We start from the raw sequence: 20,569 nt of genomic DNA on the forward strand, positions 1-20,569 counted from the left end.
GGCAAAGGAGATTGGGAGACGGAGGAGAGAGGCAAGAGAGAGAGGGCAGAGAGTCAGAGAGAGGTGAATTATATATGTATATATTAAATAATTGTATATTTCATATGTATGTATATTTTGGCGAATTATACATATACAAACATGACTAATTATACAAACTCGAAGTCAACCCACGTAATTAATGTATAATGTTAGTCGCGAGGGTTAATTATAGCAAACTATAGTTATGATGAGTAATTAAATATTATAAGTTTGTTTTATTGTGAAATTTTTCTTTTTTTAATGTTGTCAATGGTGACATCATTAGAAGTAGATTTCTCCTTTAAATAGAGAGTCTTTACTCATTTGTACATACACCAAGATAGAGAGAAAAAGATTGAGAGCAAAGTGCAGTATTTCATAGACTATACAAGAAAAATAGTCTCTGAAGAAAAATAGAGTGTGAGTGATATTTTTGTAAGGTGGAAATCAAAAGAGTGTTATTCCTTTTGAGTGTGTTGTAGTCACTTTGATATTATATTCGTGACTACACAGTGTGAAATTCTTTAAAAAATAGTGATATCAATTGTTTCTCTTGGCCCATGGTATTTTCCTTATTTAAAAGGGTTTTCACGTAAAATTCTTGATGTCATTATTTTTTCATTTTATTTTCATTATTTTGACCATATATATTTTTGTGTTAGTCCGCATTTTTCCCAACACTTCCATGATAATTTTCGCATTGTACGATATCCTCGCCTTCACGACATATTGAAAACACATAGTTTAACTTTTTTTAAGGTAATATCATTTAGCATGTTCGAACGAAACATTCCAATCTAAAATGCTTAGAAGTAATATTTTAATATTATCTGTGCACGCGCGTGTATGTATACTAGTTATTTTTTTTTACAAAATGGAAGTTGTTTTTAATTATTTTTTAATCCACATGTTATCATCCATATGAAATTAATATTTTTTTGAAAAAAAAAATAACATGGATACACACTTAAGATATCATAATCTCTGAAATTTTGTATCATTTAAAAAAAAATTAAAAAATCCCTTTTCTCCTTTGTTGAAACAACAGTAGCTAAATAGCTTGAAGATGTGTTGAAAAACAAGTTATGTAGTAAATGTGTGGATTTTATTTTGTTTTTTGAGGTCCATCATAAGAAAAAAGCCAGGTCTTTTTCAATTCGATAGCTTTTATTTTACTGCAAAGACAAAATGGGAAATTGAATAAAAAATAGAATGGAAAAACTATCATTAAGTTGTAAATATGTTGTGTTGCCCTTTAAGGCAAAACCCATTAGTAAAGGTGCACACACCTTAACACCTACACTTAAGCTCCAATTAAGCGAGGCGAAGTACACAAGCTGGGCTTAAGAGTTCTGTAGGTGAGCCTTAATGTCACGGCCCATTAGTTATGTCTTGTGAAATGAAATTTCAGCTTCTTAGGTTATATACTTGGACCAAAAACAACGACAACAACAACGTACACAATGAGGTTTGAAGAGGGTTGGATGCACACAGACTTAAATAAAGACCAAGGAAGAATGCTATTCCTTATATAAGTCTAATAATGGACTCGAATGCAAGTACACTAATATAACGTTTTTCATCAGAGAGACGTGTTAAAACATTCTTCAACTTGGCGCGATATTATTAGTTTCCTTCCTGTATTATTGACAGCTTTAAAAGCATCCCTTTGCCGCAGGAAAGTGTCAAGGGAATAATCTCTTATGACTACTCACAAATTGAGTAGATGAACATAACTTTTTTCATATCTCTAACGTGCATGTAAAAATGAAATCTCTTGTAAAACGAACATAAAACTAAAATAAATTTGTAAAGAATTACAAACCAAATCTCCCGAAAGTCTTCCTGTGGTTTTAGCTAAATTAGAAAAATCATAATAAAACCTAAGGCAAGAATGGGAAAAGTCCTCAGAATACAATAAGAGAAAATCACAGTTTGATTTTTATTGCTGTTTTGAGGAATTAATTTATAAGACAAACTTCCAAATTATTCCAAACAAATAGAAATTAAACTCTATAATAAGTTGAAGGGGAGTAATTGTAAGGATCACCAAAAACTGCAACATTGCCTGGCCTTGAAAATACAATCTACAAACATAAAAAAAACATTGTTTTAAATGAATTAGTTCATCAGAGCAGATCAAGAGGTATGAGAGGAGGTCAAAGATTTATCAACATATGTATATACCTGATAATCTCCTATTGTGCACGTTTTGAATCCAGCAGCACAATAGTCAAAGTAGTACTCCCATGTCCTGATGAACTTGTCATCGAATCCCAAAGAACGAATTTGGCTAGTGACAGTACAGTTAACAATGTTCAAGTATCTAGAAATGATTCATGAAAGAAACAGTTTTAACTCGTGGATCCACTATTTAGGTACAGTTACCTTTTGTTTTTCAGGAAGTTTTCTCGCCAACATCTCAGTGTCTGGTAGTAATGAATTCCTATCTCCTCCAGGTGCTCGACACTGCATTCATATCATTCGATAATGATTTTAAAAGAAATGGTTTTGAAAGTGTGACAAGAGCGCTAGCTAGTGCAAAATCTCAAAATCAACTCTTTGTTACCATAGTCTCGATGCAGCAGCCATGGCTGATGTTACTCGACTTAGTGCGGGCACGCATCCACCTGGAAATATATACTCTTTCATGAAGTCTGAGCTCTGCCTGTATTCTTCATACCTCTCGTCTGGTATCGAAATGAACTAAGGAAAGACAACACATTTTGTGAAAAGTGATTAAAATTGAAGGAAAAAAGTTGAAATGTGTCGAGGGGTCACTTCAATTCATTAAGTACCTGCAGGACTAGAAGTCCATATTCTGCCAATGCAGACTCACAGCAAGTAAAGAATTCCCCTATGAAATCATGACCAACATGTTCTAACATACCGCTGAAAATGATAAATAATTAGTACGATTGTAACAATGGGTCGACTTGTAATGTGTTATACAATATGTCCAGATGTAGATGGATAAGAGCTCACCATGATATAATCCTATCATACTTGTCCTTATTTGGGATTTGGCGATAGTCACATAGGAGAAATGTTATTTGATCCTGTGAAAAAGTTTCATCGAATTAAAATGTTAATAGATAATGCTTAAGCGTATAGTGTTCTCCTGTTAATCTTACAAGTACAAATATGTTGAAAAAAACATATCAGTTAATTTGTTTGCAACTTCTCTGGCCTGATTCGAACGTGGAAACAACTGTAAGGCAAGACTGCGTAAAATAGACACTTGTGTTCTGGCCCTTCCCTGAACCCCTTTTCTGGCCCAGATTATCGATGAAGCTTTTTATGGAGCTATTGAAGTTTGGGAAGCAAGAAAATGAAAAAAAGGTGTAGTTCATGAAGTCTGTTAGTTCCTTCTTGGTTATGTTGTTCATAGATGAAAATCCACATCAAATGTTCTCAAAATAGGCATCATCAAGAATGATATGTTAGTCATCTAGACATACAAGAATGAAATTCCAAACTTGGAAAATTTTGAGCTTCTATAGACACTGACAAGCACTAAGTACTAACTCCGACTATGTGAGCTTTGCTCATATTGCCGGCCCAAGCTCAGATAAAGGAGGAGACTGCGGTAGGTTGGAAGCCAACATAAAGTATGGCAATTCGTGATGATAGACGATGTATGTACTATACCTGAAGGCCTGCTTGCTCAACTCTCAACTGTGCATACTCTAGTTGCTGCTCTGAGAGAGTTATTCCAGTATATTTACATCCTGTTTGCTTGACAACTTCCATAGCCAAACTTCCCCAACCAAATCCAATCTCTAATATATGATGTTCTGCGCTAATCTTTGCCTAAACAGAATAGATGCAAAATCAAATTATGCCTGAAGTTTGTGTAGAAATGGTAGGGATTCTTAGTTGATAGCTTACCTTACTAATGAGACGACGAATCTTTCTCAGTTGTGCATCTTTTAGGTCTTCATCCTCACTCTAGAAAATATAAGAAACTAGATCACTGCGGAATGAGATTAGAGGAAAGGTAGTCTAGCAAATATCTAAATTTGAAAGCTAACCTTGAATATTGCACATGAATATGTCATTGTCTCATCCAGAAAGAGTGAGAAGAGTTCATTACTCTGAAAACAAATATGCGCAGGTTTAAGAATTTCATTTCACTAGTTATCTTTGACATCCCCTACATGCGCATAGCTCATAAATAGACACCTTAATTTGGCCTCAACTGATAACTTAACACTACAACTTTGAGAATGCACCTCTAGAAACCTCAAGTCGTCTCCATTGTATCAGTTGAACAGTCCAACTTACAAAATGATCATCTAGACACCTCCAAAAATTTATCTGCCACATCGGTGTCAGGTGTCCACGCACCACACTGGGGACAAGTTAAGGTGTCTAGATGTGCATTCTCAAAGTTTGAGTGCTTATTGCCAGCTTGGTCATCAAGTTAAAGTGTCTATCAATGTACTATGCCTTTTTTATAATCGAGAAATCCCCTAGGACCGATGTCAGACTTTTATCTGCAGCAGGACTAACCCACACATCATGAGTTGTGCTCTTTCCACTAGACCAAAGCCCCGGGGCTTGACATCCCCTACATACTTTGGGTCATGATATAATATGCAAGTCAATTACCAGGTCATAATGGCGAGAAATATTCCGACGAGCCTGAGTCAGAGTGTTATGATTCGAGACGTGTTGAATGAAATATTTTGCAGATGACAGTGCTGCTGTAAAAATCAATGGCATCCACCAACCTCTAGAGCCATGCAAAATGAGAATACCTTTAACATGAGAATAACAGATGTTTATATTTATTTATTTATTTATTTCAGATCAGTAACTATTACCTTTTCTTGCTAGACCTTTTAACAGATGCTTTCATATCTCTATTGGCAACAAATATCTGTAAAGGAATTCAGAAAGATAGGTACCGAAAGCTATTAACAAAGATATCGAGTCATTTCCTCACCATGAGAAGATTGAGAAGACCTTCATTCTTATCAACAAAAGAGAAATCCCCATGAATAAAGGCATCAGCAAGGCCTAGATCAGCTTGAGTTGCAACCTGCAAGAGATTATATATGTCACAGAATTTTTCTAGATTGAGAAACCTTTTTTAAGTTTTATCGATTGATAACTTGTAGGGGACGACATAAGAAAATTTAAATTTACCTTCCAGTAAAACTTTGTACTATGGATTCTAAGCAAAACTTTGAGACAGCATTTCCTATCTGTTCCTTGGAAAGTGAAAATTGTACCTCCTTCTTCCAACAAGCTGTATATCGAAAGAAAAAACTTAGAAATATCCGAGTAATATTCACATGAATAATTAAGACCATTCTGAAGCTATGTATAATTGAAGGAATCATAGTAAATTGCGATTCACTCGTGATTTGTTCTGCGACATGGTTTTCAACTTGCTATTTCTACCAGTCAAATAGCAAAGATCATAACTGTAGTAAATGAACAAGTTGTTGGTTTGTATCTGCCACTATTTGGATTCAATCAATGCAATGTGAAACTATCATCACTCACATTATGCATCCAGTTTCAATGAAACTTTTGAGGAATCTAGTAACGACGAGGCGTGCTCCTGTTTCAGTCCAGGTTGGTACCATGTGCTTGGGATTGTCCAGAATACGACAATTTCTTCTAAGCATGCCATCTGCAGCAACCATACCCGCCTACGGATGACCAAAAGGTAGACAATCATCTAAATGAGACTAAAGGGACAACAAAATGTTTTCAGTCATACTTCAAGTTAAAATCTGTTGAGCTTTTATTAGAAGTAGTACTACCTTTAGTCCATCCTCATGGAAACCGTACCCTGAAAGTATTGCAATAAACATATATCAATAAGCAGTAAACAAAAAGAGGAATATAAAGTCTGTGTGAAGCAAAGACGTAAGTCAGAACAACTCAAGCTACAAGTGTTACCAGTAACGTATGTGGAAAAAATGGCATGAATAAACTTAGACACTAGGTTGTTGGCATGAATAAACCTAGAAACTAGGTTGTTGTGCTCATTCACTGGCATCGAGCAGAAATGGAAGGGAAAAAAAGTCAAATTATGCAGGTTACAAAGGAAAATCTGCAGGTTACAAAGGAAAATCTATCTTGAAGAAACTCTCTGTAAAAAGAGATTCATACCTTGATATGTTCCACAAAACCATATTCCTCTCTTCCCTTGGATTTGATGTAGCTCATTCGAAGCTTTTGACGCAGCAACTGAAGGGACTAGGTGGCCTGTTGTCCATTTAAGCAACGTATGATCTGGTTCTTGAGGAGGATCGAGGGTTACGAGATAAGGCTGGTTCGAGTCACCAAGATTCTGTAAGTTTAGACAGCTCATAAATTAAGAGAGAAGTTACAAGAGGAAAGACTGCCCACTAAAGAACATCTTCTTCTGATAGGCTCCTAAATAATTGAATTGAGTAAAACACCTGCATTATATTGAGCGAATATGTGACACATGATCTATCATTCATGGTTCCAAGAAAGTTACAAGCAATCCATGCTTCCGGATTGTGAGGCAGGAATGTTTTGTCACGATGAAGAAAAATATCACTGTCATAGAGGAAGAGAAATGAATTTTGCAATTTCACTACGGTTCAGTCCACCAAGGCACTTCTTTCAAACCATGCAGAAGGAGAAGTAAAATGAAAGAAATTCAAGCCAAGGTGATCAAATAAAGGAGAGCGAAGTACCTATAGATATAATGGAAAGCACCTAGTATTCTTGTTTCATCATATGTTGCCTCTTCGCCTAACATTTTCAGAGTATCTGGAGCATGTGTAGTGATTATGCATCCATCATATACTTCTGTGGCACCATCAGTGCAAGCTATGGTACAACCTGCAAGGGGTTTTTCTTTTACACTTTAGAATCACGAGTAGCTCGTAGCTATGTGATGGTAACACAATATTGATTGAAGCCTTTTCTTTCGGTATCAAACACCAAATTAACTCTACCTAGACCACTGCCACTTGAAAAAATATCATAAGTTGAAGTATAAACTAAGAAGCACATGTTCTTATACAAATTAATAGGCTAGAAGCAAATATAACCTAGTCAACCTAACGGTTTGATCTTCAGTCAGATCAACTATTATCTTTTTATTACAATGGATATATCCCTTTCTACTATTATTATATAATTTACGAGCCATGACGCATAACAAACACTCAAAATTGGCCCAAGCTGACAAATAAGCACTCCAACTTTGAGTATACACATCTAGACACCTCAACTCGTCTCTACTGTGTTAGTTGAATATTTCAACTTACAAAATAATCATCTTGTCACCTATAAAATTTATGTGTCATATCAGTGTCGGGTGTCCACGAGACACTGTAGAGACGAAGGGGAAGGTTTAGTTGTCTGTTGAGACCAAGTTGATTTGTTTAGATGTGCATACTCAAAGTTGGAGTGGTTACTTGTCAGCTGAGACCAAGTTTGAGTGCATGTTTATGTATTATGTGAAGAAACACTACAAAAAACTCTTGCAAGATACCACATATAAACCAAGTTACACCTTCTTCATTTGTCGATACAGAATTTACTTCACAACCAGTTCTTATTTGGCAACCTCTCTTCTCCAGCTCTTCCTTAACCTGCACCAAATCAGTACTCTAAAAAATGATACATGCTTAACAAATCATACAAGAAAGTGAAAATTGGCATATTGCCTGAAGTTCTCCTCAGGGAAACAATAAAAACATTGTGGTATCCATGAATGAAAAATCACCTTATTTACATATGTCTGTGATCGCCATCTTACAGTTAGCAATTGAGGGAGATCAAAGATCTGCAAAGAAAGAAACAAAAGCATCCTTAGGCACAAGGAAATGATATATATAATCATTGAAATTCAGTCTCTTGTATGCAACAGACGAAGTACGGTAATTGAACAGCGGATAAGAGGGAAATACCTGCAGAAGATGGTGGTCGCGGAAGAATAAAAGAATGTAGTAAGAAGAAAAGCTCAATACTCCTGCTAAGGGACAGGACCAGATTGAAGCACATATTGGAATCTGTCAAACATGAGTGAATTTCTTATAGCAAGAACACTTTATTGAAAGAACAAAAAGGCCAATACAAGTATGGACATCAAATAAATAAATACGAAAAACAGCAGTGTCACCAGATAAGCCTTCTGAAATAACTCTGAATAGCCATGTGACTTAATAAATTGCCCTAACGTTTCATTGCAATCAATGTCGGGATTATTGTCAACTTCTTCAAGGTAACTGCAGTGTAGTTAGAAACATATTCGTGATGAAATAAACTTCAGTAGCTCAAAACACCTAGACTATTCTAGAAATTGAACTTGTAATTTTGATTGTTACATTTTCTATTTCTAATGTGTTCTATAGAATGTACATATATCGTTTGAATGAGTCTACACTAATTAACATGGGACATACTTGCTCAAAACTAGTAAAGTAAAAAAGGTGAAATAATTGAGTGACCTTCTGAGTGCGTGCTACAGACATAATTAAGTGATTTTTCTACTACAAACAAAAGAAACATGAATTTACTTGATTGTTTGGAATAGTTGACTGATTATTTGAGTAATGAACTCATTCATGGAATTGATTACTAATAAGAAGTGACATATATAATGATAAGTTATCAGTACCTTATGACATCCTGTTTGAATCTGATGATTTCTCTAATCATTTGCAAAAAATATGGATTCAAGAGATTCTTCTTCTGTGCAAACAAACTAGAGAATCCCTTTCGAGTACCCCATTCGCAACCATGGCCATGGTCTAAGCTCACTGATAATGACATATGATAGGTCTCCATATCAACTCCAAGGCACTCAAAAAATTCCATCATGTATGGATAAGTTACCTGTCAAATACAACATCCAGAAGATGGGGGGTTAAAAAAGCTCTAGCTACAAACATTTTCAATGTAATGAGTTGATTTCACTCAACTAATAGTTATTTATCTCATAAAGTCACATGGCTATGCCTTTCTTTCATCCTTTTCTGCCTTGGCCTATGGCAATTGGTCTTACTAAGATGAGATGCATTTCGTTTTCCTTTTGTTAGTTATCAGTCGGGGCTTTAAGAAGAAAATTGAGTTTATTGTTGGGGTTCGGGTCTTTCTCCTTTCCTATGTGAAAAGATAGAAGTATTACTTGGACCACCCCACTTGTTTAGGTCTTATTTCACACAAACAAGAGAGAAAAATCAAGAGAGAGCCGTTTCGAAGATTGAGAGAATTAGAGAAAACTTTGTTGCTTCAAGAAATTTCTGCTCAGGCAGTCCGCTTTACACAGAGTTTGTCGCTTCATTAACCATAAGATTGTTCTCAAATTTGAATTGGAAGTTCTCATGGACCTGATTCTTGCATTTCAATGGTGAAGATAGGATTTGGTTGTCTGTAGCTTCTGATTTGAGGAGTGAGCAGTAGCTCAAGTTTGCGTGAATTCTCTCCTTAGATCTCTAATTTTGGTGCAATCTTGTTTTGTTATTGCTTGTTGATTTACACTTGTTTTGTGGCCAACTTTGGAGGACAATATTGTAATTCTTGGTGATTATAATAGAGCTTTCAGTCTCGTGATTTTTACTCTTTACATTGAAGGCTTTTTTTTTCACGTAAATCTTCCTGTTTTATATGATTGGTTTATTCGTCACTTGTTGTTTTTGTTTGGTTGATACATTTGATGTTCATTCTTTGCAGTGTGTGATTTAGTTTCTCTTGTCTTGGTTTCAAATTGAAAGAAAAAGTTTAGATTTGGATATTATTCTATGGCTATCATGTCGAACATTTTTTGTTAATGTCTTGCCTATTCCAATAAGTAGTATCAGAGCATTGGTTTTTGTTTATTATCGATTTGAATAATGAAGGCAAATATGAGAAAGATATTTGTTTGAATGACAGTAACTATATACTTGGAAAGACAAGATAGAAGATCTTCTATTTGTCAAGAAAATGCATTAACCATTATTTGGTTCTGATAAACCTCAATCCATGACGACTAAAGAATGAAAATTTGAGAACTTACAAGTTTGTGCCTATATCAAACAACGGGTTTAAGATCATTCTACAAATCACATTGTAAATGAGACACATAACACAAGTTTGTGGGACAAACTCGAGACACTTTATGTTTTGAAGACTGACAACAATAAGTTATTTCTTTTGAAATAATTGATGAAAATCAAGTATAAATAGGTCACTCATATTTTTGATAATATTTTTATTTTTAGGGTATTCTGACCAGCTATTCGAAATTAATGTAAAGTTTGATGAAGAGATATAGAGACTTCGGCTTCTTAATACTCAATTAAACTCTTGGGAAGTTCTTTGACTAATTCTTCTCTTAGTGGTGTTGTAACTATAGTATATGCTAAGAGTGACGTCTTGAATGAAGAGATGAGAAGAATATCACAAGCCTCATCTTCTTCGACTTCACACTCCGATGTATTGATTACTGTAGATAGGGGAGAAACAAGTTCTGAGATCAAAATGATAGAGGTAAATTTAGAAGCAAGTCGAAGTCCAAATACAAGAATACTATATGTAACTATTGTCACGAGAATGGACATATCATGAAATATTGTTACAAGCGAAAGAGAGACATGAGACAACAAAAGAAAGAAGACGATAATGAAAATAGTGTTGTTGTTGTTGCTAATGATGATCTTCTTGTTTCTTGTGATGAAAATGTCGTTAATCTTGTTTTTGATGAGTCTAGCTGATTCATGTATTCAGGTGCTACTCCTCATGTCATGCCTAAGAAGAAATTATTTTCTTCTTGAACTCCATATAATTTTAGGATGTTGAAAATAGGCAATAATCACGAGGTTGCATTTCTTGGCACTAGGACAGTTTATTTGGAAAGTAACAATGGTTTCAAATTATATCTCAATAATGTCAAGAATGCTCCATATGGTTTCTTGAATTTGATTTCTTTGGAAACCTTGACTATGATGGTTATGTTAATACGCTTGGTGTTGGCCAGTGGAAGCTTACTAGAGGTTTGATGGTTATGGCTCATGGTGACGAGTTATCTAACTGATATGTATTTCAGGGCTCCATCTCTAGATACTCGGTAAACTTGATGGAGAATGATACGTCATCAGAATTATGACATAGAATGCCAAGTCATATGAGTGAGAAGGGGAGTGATAGTTTGGCTAAGAAAAACTTTATTTCTGGAGTGAAACAAGCAAATTTGAAAAAATGTTTACCAGCTAAGCGATGAGCACACTCCAAATTTTCTTGTTTCACTCCAGAAAACAGATTATTGTTAGTCAAACTATCATCTCCAGAAAGTTTACTGAGCTTGTAAACATAGAGGCCTAAAAATGCATACAAGTTAGACAACTTTTCGCCACTAGCCACAATCATCGAACCTCTCACAAGATACTAGTCAACACCAAGAATATTAACATAACCCTTATCATCAAGGTATCACACATAAATTAAATTCAAGCAAACATCTAGAGCATGCTTGAAATTATTGAGAACTAGTTTGGAACCATAGTTACTTTCCAAATAAACTGTCCCAATGGCAAGAACTACAACCTATGATTATTACCTATTTTTAGCATCCCATAATTGCCTAGAGTATAAGAAAGAAAATAATTATTTGGTGTTACATGCGGAGTAGCAACAAAACCCACAAACAAGATAGACTCATCACAAACAAAATTAACAACATTTTCATCATAAGAAACAAGAAGATCATCATTAGAAACAACATCAACGCGATTTTCATTGTCGCCTTGTTTCTTTTGTTGTCTCATGTCTCTCTAGTGCTTATAACAATATTTTATGATATTCTCATTCTTGTGACAATAGTTACATGTAGTATTCTTGTATATACACTTCGACTTACTTCTAATTTTACCTTTATCATTCTGATCTCTAAACTTGTTTCTCTCCTATCTTTAGTATTAGAAATATCAGAGTGTGAAACTGAAGAAGATGAGTCATGATATCTTCTTCTCATCTCTTTATTCAAAACACCGTTGTTAGCATATTCCATAGTTATAACACCACGAGGAGCAAAATTAGTCAAAGAAACTCAAAGAGATTAAGAAGAAGTTGAAGTCATAGTATCTATTCATCAAACTTTACATTCATTCTTGATAGATGGTAAAGAGCACCCTGAAAAATCACCAATATAATCAGAAATAGGAGTGCCCCCACAAATTTCTAGCATTTCTTTCATTCACAATGTGATTTCTAACATTTTTTTCAACCTATTATCTGATATAACCATGAATCTGCAAGTGCTCAAAGTATCATTTATCATTCTTCATGGACTGAGGTTTATTAGAAGCAAACATAGGTAAATGTATTTTGTTGACAAATAGAAGATCTTTCATCTTTTATTTCCATGTATAATAGTTACTACCATTCAAACAAATATTTGCTCATATTTTCCATCATAATTTAAATTGATAATCAGCAATAACCAATGCGATGATACTACTTTGTTGAGAAACACTAACAAAAAATGTTTGACATCATAGCAGCGAAATATTATCCAAGTCTAAATTTTCCCTTTCAATTTGAACCAAAAAAAAGAGAAACTAAACCAAGCACTACGAAGAATGGATAGGAAGTGTATCAATTAAACAAAATCAATAAAATAAAAATAAATCAATCGCACAACACATAAAGTTACGTGAAAAATCCTTCAATTTGAAGAGTAAAATATCATGGGACCAAAAAATTCACTATAATCATCAAAATCTACAAAACTATTCTCCAAAATTGGCCACAGAACATGTGTCAAGTAACGATCAAAAAACGAAAAAAAGATTATGCCAAAACAAGAGAATGAAAAGAAACATTTCATCCAAAAATGAGTTATTGTTCATACCTCCAAATCAAAATCTAGAGGCTATTAAGTCCGATCTCCACCATTGAAATGCAAGAACCAAATTCGATGAACTCTCAGTACAAATTTAAGCACGATCCAACGGTAAATGAAGTGATGAACTAAAATACTCTCTCGACTTGTGTGTCCGAAAAGAAGACCTAAACAAGTCTTATATATACCGCATAATATTGGATTTATGTGCAAAAGTGGACTGATTCAAATAATTCTTTTTATTTATCCACGTAAAAAGGAAAAATGAAGTTTGTAAGTTGTGAATTGTGAATTATAAAAAGGATGTCTTATTATATTTTTAATAAATTATTTATTCATATTAAATGAAGTTTTAAACACAAATATAGAGCTACAGTTATTAGTAAATTTTGCCTAACTGTTAATAGGTTTGTAGATTCCCTATAGGATCTTAATATTAGTCGTTCTCTTAAATGATACCAACTTCAGCTTATTGATGACAAAATTTGAAAGTTTTAAGTATTGGCATTGAAATCAAAGTACTTCTCTCTCACTGTCATAAACACATGTTATTCTATGAACTTCGATGAGAAAATTGAATAATACATCAATTTGTTTGTGATATTTTTCCTTTTAGTTAGTCTATTAAAAAGGATAACAAACTTGACTATACAAAATTAATACCTAAATAACCACTACATAACAATATTTACACTTTTCACCAACATAGCATGACATTTTTTTTACAGAACACATTCAAATAGTTTTTTAAAAAGGAAAATAGATAGACATGACAATCCACTATTTATTATTAGACATTATTTTAATTCCTTAATTTTTTTCTCCCTCCTTCCACAAATATCTCAAATATAGTTAATGCTTCTCTTTCATATATAACTCAAAAAGAAGGTTTAGTAATCAAAATCAAACTCTCTACCTCTTCTATTTTGAAAGTGTGTTCAATGGCAAATATGAGCATTCTATTAATTTTGATTTATCACGATGGAAGATGGAATATAACAAGTATTCACCATAATAGTTGCTTAGATTAAAGAAAAGGATCAACACTGTCTCTTATCCTTGCCTTAAACACTCAAAATGATCCTTATCATTTCATATGAAGCACTAATAGTATAAAAATGGTGCAGTTTTAGTCTTTGTAACATTTTCCGTCAATCTACTACGTGTAGCTCCTTTTGTCCATTCATTAAGCAACAATGACGGATAATTATTAAGGTCACCAAATGAATTAATTTTGAGTGGTAGGATCCATTGTATTCACAATTAATATCACCCTCAGATATAGATTTACTAAAGAAAAAAAAAAATACTTAGTTTCTCACTTGAGAATATTTATAATGGAGTTCAACTATGTTAGAATCGCACCGCGTACGGCTTCATTTGGTTCGTATAGCCCGAGCTCAAATCTAAACCTTTAGTTAAGAGAGAACCATTATCCACATCCTTTAATTGTATAAATATACTAAATCCTTTGTCTAGAATTACAGAAGCAGGCTTTCTAGTCTAAAACAAGAGCTTGTTAGTATCAATTAAGCATAAAATTATAATTTAATAATTATTATTGGGTGATGATTACTCGTTAAGAAAATTCATACATAGTTATAATATTATCTATTATTGGGTGATGATTACTCGTTAAGAAAATTCATACATCATTATGGAATTGATAATTTCGGGGAGATAATGACATTCAAGAAAAAAATTTTAGGTTGAAGGTTGGATCTGCTAATTGAAAAGTGGTTACAGCAAGGAGTAACAAATTCTATCAACACGGTATGATTTGTTGATATGTGAGTGTTAAACTTTGACTCTATTTAGGACTTGGATCTACCCTCTACAATGATACAAATAGGAAATACACAGAACAATTAGTTTTTTAGGATTGCTCATAAGCAGCTTCAGTTCGTGATACACAAAAAATATTTGACAGACTAAAACTGGTTCCACTTTTACAAAGAATGAGGACTATTGATCCATAATATGAAAAGATAAGGATCATTTCGAGTCTTTTAAGGCATAGATAAGGGACAATTTAGATTATGATAGTTTTAAAGTAATTTGGTGGTTTTATTGATTTTTATCTTTTTTATATAAACGTAACACAAATTTTGGTATAGCTTTGGTGATTGATGTTTCTTTATCGTGATTTATACAACATAAATTACACCATTTTTAATTAATTTAACCACACCATTTTCAATCACCATAGCTTTGGTGATTGATGTTTCATTTTTAATTAGTTATATATTTTTGTAAAAGAATGCAAATAAGTGATTATATTATGGTGTTATACATTGTTGTAGATTAGTATATGTCTAACTAGTTATCGAAATGTGTTGTAGGAATATATATAAAATTTCAAGATTGAAGGAGTGATATATGACATAACACCAAATATGATGACTAACTAATATTATTGCTTCCTAATGAGGAATCGACACAACAATATTAGTTTAAGCCTAATAATTTATGTCCAGCATCAAGATTTTACTAATTTTTAAAACTCGAATAACACTAATGCTTAAAAAATTATTTTTGAAAATATTTCAAGGTTTAGAATTTTATTTTTTATGCTATCTCTACCCCTACTCCTACCCTAGCCACCCCAACCAAAATCTTTTCTTTTTTAAAAAAAAAAAAGAATTTGTTTTAGAAAAATATTTTAAATTATTATTTTTTATTATTTTTGCCAGCCATACTCCCCAGCCACCCCTTATCCACCCCTCAATTTTTTTTAAAAAAATTATCTTTCAAAAATATTCTAGGGTCACAAGTTTGGGTCAGATCTCAGATCAGATTTTAGAACGGTCCTCGAGGTCTTATCCTAGTTTGTGTGTTAAGATCGGGTCCTAGATCAATTATCGGGATTAATTTTTTGGTTAGAGATTATTATTCTAATCGGTATTTTTCAGTCTCAAGCCAAAAAAAATAAAAGACATTTTCTGGAAAATGTTGTTCATTCACCAACCAAACACTAAAAATTATTTTTCGAAAAAAATTCTTTTACTCACCAACCAAACATGAGAAAATAAGTTAGAAATTCACTTGTTTTCCAAGAAAACATTTTTTAGAAATTTTCCGTGGAAAATGAAGACATTTTACATCGTACCAAAACACCCTAAAGTCTTTAATTTATTACAATTTTATCAAGGAAAAACTTCATAACAAACATCCATATATATTCAAGAAAATAGTTGTGTTTTTTTTTCTTCATGTTATATGAATATAATTAGACTATAAATAGCAAAGTTAATTATATACAAAATTAAATATTATTTTTCTATGTAATAATAAATAAATATTATTTTTTCTATGTATTTAATATAATAAATAAATATCAAATAGGAAAGTAATTATTGAGTGCCAAATTAATTATGCAAGCACATTTGTGATCTTTTTCCATATTTACCATAATCAAAATTTTCTCTTATATTATTATTCATAAATACATATTTTTTTATTTATTCCTCCAAATTCATTCAAATACAAGATCCTTTACTTCACTGCACGAGCGATTTTTGTGATTTTGTATCCAGCAGGTTTTCTAATTGCATATTTATCTCGTTTTTATGAGCATTATATACCTACACATCTACATCTCTTCATTTTCATAGGTTTTTTATTCAACAATTTGTTTATTCATTTCAATGACTGAAATTGATACTCCGAGAAGGATTACAATAGGTATACATTTATTTCATAAATTATTGGATGAATTACCTTCTTTTGATATGTGTATTACTCACAATAAGCCAAAATTTCAGGCTTTGTTGCGACAATGGAGAACGAAAGAAGAACAAAAAAGATTAATGATCATATATCTTATTTGCTTGAAGAAATTGAACATGCAAAATTAGTAAAGAGGAAAAAAGGTTTAGAAGTGAAAACTAATCTTGAAAAAAGGAGAAAATCAACAATATTAATTCAATTGCGTTGAAAAAAGAGCAGTCAAGCAGGAACAAAAGGAAACTGAAATTGAGATTTGTATGCTTTATTTTTTTTTATTTTAATATCATTTACTTATATATCTCAACACATGTATTGTCTGTCATTGTCATTATGGATTGTCATCTTGTATTGAAAATGTTAGATAATTTGATTTTGTATGTATATAGTTGTTAAAAAATGAGTACAAAAAGAGCATGAACAAAAAAGAGATTGAGGGTTCTCTGATTGTCAATTTTGTATATAGTAGAATACTCGTATACATAGACATTTGTATTATTATATAACCACAAGTTGGACTGTTGATATGTGAATACAATTATATTTGAATACATAAGTACTCTGTCAAATTTTAAAAGTTGATTAGGGAACTTAAGTATAGTTGGGTATATCAATATTGTACTGTTAGCCTTTTCAAAATTTTATTTAGAAGAATACTTATACAGTTTGATACCCACAAATTATATCTTTTTTTGCTCGTTTATCTAATGTATTCATATTTTTGCTTAACAACAGAGATGAAATGTATCCATATTTATATACATAGATACTTCTATTGTTATATAAGCACAAGTTGAAATGTTGATTTGCGAATACAACTATATTTAGATATATATAAGTACTATATCTAAGATTAAAAGTTGATTAGAGAATACAAGTATAGTTATATCCAATTTATTCATTTTTTTGTTTAACAACTACTGTATTTATTGCCATATAGTTCACCTATTCAAAATCGAAATATTTAACCTTCATTCACAAATTCAACAATTTGCTTACATATAATAACTTGAATTAACAAAAAAAAAATATTAATACCTTTTCGACACCATAATAAGAAACATGGAGACAACAAGAAAATTGAGTATGATGTATCACTATTTTTGTTAACTGATAAAGAATATGATATGATATGTCTTTAAATAAGTAACTTTTTAGTTATAAGATAATTATGAAAAGTTACTTATTGTGTGGATGTAACGTAAGGATTAGTGGGTTATATTTAGAGTCAATTCCTTATTTAATTTGTTGTACTTAATAATGTATTAATATATAAATAAAAAACTAAAAAACTATACAAAATACAACAAAAATGTGACATAAATTATAGTCATTTATAGTAAATAACATACCTATAGCTATTGATATTCATTAACCCTATAAATATAACTAATTTTTCGATACGTGCAACACGTGTATCTCAAGCAAGTAGTATACACGATGCAAGTTATATTAAGAACATAGTCTAATCAATAACAAAAAAAATACAAACTAAAAATGATTAACATAACACTCGTCCAATTTGATTGACTTCTTTGTTGAGCAATTAATTACTAAATTGCAAAACTAAATTACCATATTTAGTAAGATAGATACAATTTATAAAATGAGTTACATTCTAATGTTATTATGTGCAAATATTTTGTCTATAAGGAAGTATCAGTATTAAATATTTGCACTTAATAACTTTAAGTATTAAATTTTGTGATATAATATTTGAATAATGAAATGTGATACTTATACCAAATATTTTTTTAAAAAACTCGATATGATAAATATTTAAAACTGCTTGTTAAAATTTACAACATGCAAAATATATAGGTTTATCAAGAATTTAAAACTAATTATTGTTATAATCTTAACAATTGTGCATGGAAACAAAACAAATGAAATTATTTAAATTAAATTATTTATATTTAAATTAAATTAAAAAAACAAATGAACATATTTTGATTAATTTATATTTAAATTATTAGATATTTTATTAGATTTTAAATAAGGATAAGAGTTAAATGGTATTCAACTTTTAAGTTTATTCACTTATAATAATATATGATGATTATTTTTGTAAGTTGCTCTATTATTAATTGTTTTCTCCCCAACACCAACCCAATCCACATTCCATACCCACCAAGGAAATTATCGGATAATAAATAGAGAAACTTACATAAATATATTATAATAAAAAAATATTTATCATTTATAAAAATAGTATTTTTTCACTTGATCACTTTTAATTCATTTATAATACAAGTTTAATACATATTATAAAGAATAATTTATTATTCACATATAATACAAATTTTAATGATGAATAATACATTTATCACACATTTTAATACACTTATAATACAATAATTTTTTACTAAACAAACATAATATTTTTCAAAAAACAATTATAATTTATATATATTGCATACATAATTCACTTTTAATACATATTACAGATTAAACAAAATATTATTATAAATGATAATAAATAAAAAATATCACAGAAATCAATAATTATATTTTAAAATGTATTAATTTATATAATTTTTCCTAATAAATATTCAGAAAATATAATTCAATATAATTTTTCCTAAAATATTTGACTTTATCCGGAATATATTACATTACAACTATTTAGATATTATTTAAATTTAAATATTTGAGCCACTTTAAGTCTTTTGGCATAGACACAAACTTTCCAACTTGACCCACGTATATAATATTTATAATATAATGATATAATATTATATAACGTACACTCAATTATTTTTGATTGTACAAAACACTCATATAAAAGCAAAGATAATTGAGGTCATATACCTAATTTGGTTGAGAAGAACAATTTATCAAACGTGTAAATAAGCAAAAAAAATAATATTTATAACTTACTCTATTAAAGATGATAAACCCAAGGTCAAGTTCGACGCCGTCAACGGCGACGGTCTTAGCATGGCCGCCGATAAAATGTTCCTTCTCGTAAATTACAACTTTGACCCCACATTTTGCCAATGCATATGCAGAAATAAGTCCATTTATCCCTGCCCCCACCACACCTACTTTCATCTTTTCCAATTTTTTGTTTCAATTTTATTACTGCAAAAAAATAAATTAAAATTTTTATGTTCAATATGATATTTTTTCACCTAATTACCAATGAAATATGGAGAAAAATATTGTCATACCAAACACACTCCATATATATATACAAGTTCATTTCCCTACTTTTTGAGGACCAGAGGTAGAGTTAGAGGACGAAAGGAGACTTATTCAAATTCATTTATCGAAAAATCTAGCACACTAGGAATATTACAAGGTCATGGATTTTTTTTAATGTACGTTGTTATTGCTGTTCATAGTAATGATGATGTATATAGTAATTAATGATGAATTTTAATAAAAAATTCTATTTCCGCCACAAATAATCACAGTATGGTGATGGAAGAGAGAGCAAAGGTAACTAGTTAATTGAAAAGCTGTAGAAAAGATATACAATACCCGATCAGGTTAAGCAAGTGAATCAATACTCAACAAAGAAAAAACATATAGTATTATAGAATCACAATATTTTATCAAACGTGATAAACTTAACCCGTAAAATAATATACTGTAAAAAGTTTAGGTAATAGATATTAGTCATTAGATGTGCATAGCCATGAAAATGTACCTCAGAGATATTGGTGGAGTTGTAGAGACCTTAAGCTTCAGGAAGAAAGGAAATAAAATGAAATGATAAGAGTATTAGTCTCCTTTTTAATTTATTTGTAGAAATTAATTAGCAAATCAAAGGGATCTGAGAGTGTATATTTGTGGGTCCATCCCTTATTTGCTAGAGTTATCATACAATAAGAAATTATTTTACACAAACAACCCTTCACGTGCCTATTAATTTTGCCCCAAAGATCATCTATACCACCAAATAATTATGACAATAAAGTCAATGATATAATATGCATGGGTGAAAATCGTTTTCATCCCAACTTTGCTTTTAAAAATAAAATTCCCCTC

At 31.4% G+C, this 20,569-nt stretch overlaps 1 protein-coding gene across 5 annotated transcripts; it reads right to left on the reverse strand.

The window, feature by feature from the left end:
* Positions 1–1,939: 1,939 nt before the first annotated feature.
* On the reverse strand, positions 1,940–20,363 carry LOC101256851 (uncharacterized). Of its 5 annotated transcripts, XM_004234643.5 has the most exons (25): positions 20,229–20,363; positions 19,454–19,657; positions 8,645–8,862; positions 8,147–8,252; positions 7,935–8,036; positions 7,751–7,810; positions 7,538–7,616; positions 6,711–6,858; positions 6,447–6,570; positions 6,154–6,334; positions 5,802–5,830; positions 5,539–5,687; positions 5,176–5,278; positions 4,973–5,068; positions 4,851–4,906; positions 4,636–4,759; positions 4,056–4,118; positions 3,913–3,972; positions 3,673–3,834; positions 3,007–3,080; positions 2,820–2,913; positions 2,591–2,727; positions 2,410–2,490; positions 2,209–2,314; positions 1,940–2,108 (listed from the first exon to the last, which is right to left on the reverse strand). In XM_004234643.5, exons 2-25 carry the CDS (start codon positions 19,625–19,627, stop codon positions 2,028–2,030), a joined length of 2,607 nt encoding a protein of 868 aa, XP_004234691.2. In that variant the 5' UTR covers positions 19,628–19,657; positions 20,229–20,363; the 3' UTR covers positions 1,940–2,027. The 5 variants fall into 5 exon arrangements, with proteins under 5 accessions (XP_004234691.2, XP_069150970.1, XP_010317817.2 ...); XM_069294869.1 differs by lacking the exons at positions 19,454–19,657; positions 20,229–20,363 and adding an exon at positions 12,857–12,986; XM_010319515.4 differs by lacking the exons at positions 19,454–19,657; positions 20,229–20,363 and adding an exon at positions 8,949–9,474.
* Positions 20,364–20,569: the final 206 nt, after the last annotated feature.

This window comes from Solanum lycopersicum, chromosome 3 (genome assembly GCF_036512215.1).
Source record: "Solanum lycopersicum chromosome 3, SLM_r2.1".
Classification (NCBI taxonomy): domain Eukaryota; kingdom Viridiplantae; phylum Streptophyta; class Magnoliopsida; order Solanales; family Solanaceae; genus Solanum; species Solanum lycopersicum.